Source organism: Lupinus angustifolius, chromosome LG07 (assembly GCF_001865875.1).
Source record: "Lupinus angustifolius cultivar Tanjil chromosome LG07, LupAngTanjil_v1.0, whole genome shotgun sequence".
Classification (NCBI taxonomy): domain Eukaryota; kingdom Viridiplantae; phylum Streptophyta; class Magnoliopsida; order Fabales; family Fabaceae; genus Lupinus; species Lupinus angustifolius.
The window spans coordinates 11742038-11747174 of record NC_032015.1 but is presented as its reverse complement, the minus strand read 5'-3'; the positions used below and the strand labels follow the sequence as shown (position 1 = coordinate 11747174).

At 34.4% G+C, this 5137-nt stretch overlaps 1 protein-coding gene across 1 annotated transcript in view; it reads right to left on the bottom strand.

Moving 5' to 3' along the window:
- Nucleotides 460–5137, bottom strand: part of LOC109352343 (RAB6A-GEF complex partner protein 1-like) — a 9955-nt gene continuing 5277 nt past the window's right edge. Inside the window, exons 10-15 of the mRNA XM_019594294.1 lie at nt 4922–5096; nt 4724–4777; nt 3551–3730; nt 2076–2188; nt 1306–1485; nt 460–656 (exon numbers count right to left, since the gene is read on the bottom strand). Of these exons, the coding sequence (XP_019449839.1) occupies nt 572–656; nt 1306–1485; nt 2076–2188; nt 3551–3730; nt 4724–4777; nt 4922–5096 (787 nt within the window). The 3' untranslated portion in view covers nt 460–571. The remainder of the gene's footprint in view (nt 657–1305; nt 1486–2075; nt 2189–3550; nt 3731–4723; nt 4778–4921; nt 5097–5137) is intronic.

Sequence of the window (5137 nt, the reverse complement as noted above, 5' to 3'; positions counted from 1 at the left end):
CTTTAAGCAATTCAAGCAGTTCACACAACACTTTTGTCTATTCTCTCCTTTTCTTTCCTTTTTTCTATCTAAATCCCTTCAAATCAACAAAAAGCACTTCACCTAGCTCTATTCTAATAGGGAAAAGCATTTAGTTGACAGAGAGGGGGAAATATATTTTGGAGTGGAAAATGGTGCAAAGAGAGGAAGCAGACCCCTACGCAACTATCTTCATTCTGTTTTGAGTGCTTTGATCATCTTTATCCCGTGTCTGGATGCTGAATTCTCTGACATACATAGCTAGAAGTGTTCTCTTATTGATAATTAAATAAAACAAGCCCTTTACACTTTACAGTATCTGCTTCTATTTCCATTCTCTTAGAAGTTAGAATGTAATACACAATATGTGAGAATTAAACACAACAGAAATTTAGTAAACCAGAGAGAAAATTCAAAAGTAAATTAACTTGGCATGAGTTAATATTGACTCGGAATTATTACTTAAGGCAGAAGTGGTAAAAGAAAGAGAAAATAAACACAAGATAAGACAGCAAGAAATGCCAGAATGATATGTTTCTACAGAGAAAAAGACCTATTTAGAAAGGCAGATGCTTCTTACAAGTATATAGCAAGCTGCAGTGCGATACCATCTACGTTGAAAGCATTCCTCGAACAATCTATATAGACACCAAAAACACTCATTTACGCAGACTAAAATACAGCAGCAGAAAATGCATTACAATTGGTACTTGCAAGTCAAAAAGGCAAGAAATTTCAGACGACTTCGCTGTGTACATGGTAGAACTTCTAATCATGTACTACATACATATATAAAATATTGTATAATTCCTTTTTTTCAGGCCAGGTCTTTGGATATAAAAAACACTGATAATTAATATTCATGTTTTCTTCTCCAAGAACTTCAGTTTTTCTCGATTCACTTTAAACAAAACTATGGAAGAAAACCACAATAAAATGAAATTCTCAGTTATAATACATATCAAAATTCTATTCTAGTCAGGCTTCACAATTGAATAAACATCTCGTTTCTAAACCCCTGTCCATTCATGCCATCAAACAGGCTTCCTAATTATATGAACAAGCAGGTGCATGAAAAATGAAGCACTTAATTGAAGAAAAGTAGAAATTCAACACCTTAAGTGCTAGAAAATTATACTCATACTCTTGATAAACCTTCAAAAATCGTATCCAGCACAAATTAGAATATACTTTCATGCCATTTAAATATTTTCTAATTGTATGTCAGGTCATGTAACAATCAACACTGTAGTGGAAGTAAAAATGTATAGATGATCGTAAACATACTCTGTCGATCTTCCAGCAGCTGAGAATAAATCTGCCCAATGACGACCATCAGTTTTTCTTGCGACACTTACAACAACATCGAAGTACTCAGGAAAATTTCTGATCAGGTCACATGTCTTCTCCAAAAGAGTGCTTTTAGCATGATTAGGAATTGAGATCTGGTTCTTATTCACATTTGGCCTGGAATAATTTAAACAGTAATTAAATAGCCAAGACTATTTTGGAGGCAGCAAGAAGGAAAATGAGAAGAAACTACAGCAAAATGTCAGATTGTCTCACTGTCAGAGTAATATCATGTTTCAGATCAGAAGAATGATAGAACACTGAGATACATCCTACTGATCTTATAAATGTGCACTTCTGCAGATAACTTTTACTGTGTTTGGGTTTATTCCTTCAGTCAGCCTTTGGTATCAGAGGAATCTAAATTCATAGGTCCAAGCAGTTAAGAAATCAATATCTATTCTGACTATTATAGCAGAAGAATTCGCCCAATATATTTCCTCAATGTCCCAATTTCAACCATACCAAAGGAAAAAGAAACTTGGTTTCGCAGTATAACGAGTTAATATTATACGTGGCCAACCCCTAAATGCAGCCTACCGGCTCTTGTCATGCGCTAAGAGTTGGTTATATTATGCAGGAAAAACTAGAGATCACCCTTATGATATTTGACAGAAAAGGTTTCCTAGGTATAAGCTCAACTATTGGTTGATATCGACATATTTGACAGAAATTATTAACATTTCCAAATTCAAATTTCAACGTACCTGGATATATCTGCTTCAAATACTGTAAAAAGAAGCCACTCTAGACAATGTGAAAAATGAGGCTTCTCAGCTGATAGCTCTGCCAGCCTCAAAGCTTCCTCAATTTTGTCCCGCTAGCAGACAAGCAAATAAGTAGGAAAACGTCATGCAGGATATCACTTTAATCTATAGAACCGAGAGTTCATTAAAAAAGAAAAGATAAGTTCAAAGAACAAAGATGAACATCCAATAAAATGAAAACCATTAACAAAAAATAAAAAGAACCCCAACTGTAACCTGACATTACCATGCTCTCTACTTGCTCTCAAATAAGTGGTTGTTCTTCTCTATAGTTTAAACTTTCTTACATGAAAGAATAATTCAAAAATAAGACGAGAATGGTATATAGGCAGAGAACACAGAATCCTCTTTACTAAGGGAAGATTTGGCTGTTTTCAACAGATATGTTTTCATTGATAGTTACAAAAAATTCAATCTTGATTTTCTTAGTTGTGTTTTCAATCTTTTGTGAAGGAAATCGTGAAAATACTTTTTTATTGTTTTCACGCATTTTTATGAAAAGTAAACGTACAACTGATACTGTAAGGAAAAAACACCACGTTTTTGCATTTATTTTCAGTAGACATGTTTAATTCATAATTTATGATTACGAAAATGCCACTTTGTTCCCAATGTTTCCTTCAAAAAATGTTGGAAACAGGAAATAGAACGAAATCAAAGTCGTATTTTTGTAATTACAATTAAAGAAAACATATCAATTGGAAGTAAAACGAGAAGCAAACCAAATGCTCTCTGAAGTACATATATAAATTCCATCTGCTGTGAAAACAAGGACACACAATTCACACATCACTTGCAATATTTAAAATTATTTTCTCAGCTAAATCTTGACAGATGTTGAAGCAACAAGACATTAACTATGGCAAAATAAAAACTACGACTTCAAAAAATTCAACAAAATATTAATGAATTTCATGAAATCCAACATCAGGAACTAGATAAACAATGTATCCCTTGCGATGAAGAATACAAAGTCCTAAAAGCAGTTCATTGCTTGACATCAGTATATTGTGCCACAAAGTAAAATCAACAACTAGACTTGCCAATTCCTCAAAGATCAAAATAATGAACTATTGAAGTTTCCTTCTCTGTTTTTTCTTAAGATATTTGTTACATGAATTTACAATTTCTAAAATAAGTTTATAACAGAAGTTCATCAGATACCTAATAAAAAAATACATTTATGACTGTGTGTGCGGCATATAAGATATCTATTCAACCAGATACAGCATTCATGACATGCTGATAAGATCTCTATTTGAAGCATCCATGACATGCTGATAAGATCTCTATTTGAAGCATCCAAAACAAAATGCAACTAATATAGCCCAACAATATAGCCTGAATAAAAACTGAATCAAGAGTTCAAGCAATTCCCAAGTCCTAACCACCTTAAATTTTACTCAATGTAATACCTGAAGAAGATGTCGTAGTAGGCAGTGCAATATTGTTTGTGCTTGAGGAGATGGCTCAAAGCATGGAAATTCTGCACTTGCTGAAAATGACATTCTTTGAGAAACGCCAACAACTACACCAGCATTTGGAAGAAGTCCCAAAGGGTATACTTCACGATCAAACTCCAGCTCTGGATCCAACTAAAAATTATTGAGGCCCAAATTAGTAAATTAACTGATTCAATAATATAGGAATGGTGGGATTTAAAAAAAGTAAAACTGGACACTAACTTGCCTAATGTATTATTTCTCTTGACAGTGAAATGAGAATATAATTGGAACTACTATCTAAAGGTGGTATGGGATATTGATGGCAGTTATTTATTTATAAGCCAAAACCTCTACTCCTATCCCTTAAGCTATATTTAGGTCAGTATCCGGTCCCTTAAGTGTTTTTGTTTCAAATAAGACCCTTAAGTTTCAAACATCCAACAAATAAACCTTTTCCATGAACTGCACACGTCCAACATCTTCCAACTCGGTCTCTGAGGTGACGGCTCACATAGAAGACATATGTGCTCATTTTGCTCGTTCTCCCAGCATCACCGCTCCGATTTTGGCCAGAAATCCACCTCCATACATAGACAAACGTGACATCACAGGCCACCTTCGTTTTGCAGAGTCAGATTCATGGCTTCCACCATTGCAGAGATGTTGTCTCATGGAAAACGAGCTATTATTGTCCCAATTTGCTTGTCCATGGCTGTCGTCGCTAAACAGAGAGGTAGGAGAGATCTCACCCATGGTGGAGGCCAAGGAGGAAGAAGATGAATAGTGTGCCACATCATCAGAAATTAACACTATTGACGGAAAAGATTTATGTGTTTATTTTTTAAACATAAGGGCCATATTTGAAACAAACAAAAAATTAAGAGACGAATACTAACCTAAAAATAAATTAAGGGACCCGTGTAGGAGTTTTGCCTATTTATAACTATAATTGCAACTACTAAATTTATTTAAGCCTTAAAATTTCTACAAAATGCATCAGATGGACTGAATCACAATATTTAATGTTAAGAGGGAAGAGATTTCTGAATCAAGGAACAAAAAAGTGTGTTATGCATTATGTTCAATGCAGTTATGCAGCCTACTTGATTATAAACATCCTTTTCGTTTAATGTATATCCAAACCTGCAAGAAATCTTCCTGCTTAAAAGAATTAGCACCGGGGGATGGATACCAGACCTGCAAAAATGAACTTCCACATAAAAATGTATCACACAACTAAAAAAGCACTAAGGGCTAATCAAAAGTCATACGAACTAGTGAAAAACAAATAAGTTAAGGATGTACATACAGGGAATTAGACATATCTTAACAGCTATTTACCTGCATGCCTCGGTGACCATAATCTAACCATGAAACTTCTTCAGTCAAATTTGTTTTATCCTCACACTGGCCACAGGTGACCCAAAATAGTTCAACTGAATCTGTAAGAGTTCTCTCCCGTCCATCATCCAAATCAAGAAGTGAAAGCTCTCCATTTGCCCTCAATATCAAACATCTAGAACAACTTATATGCATGAGAAATGTGACAAAAAACTA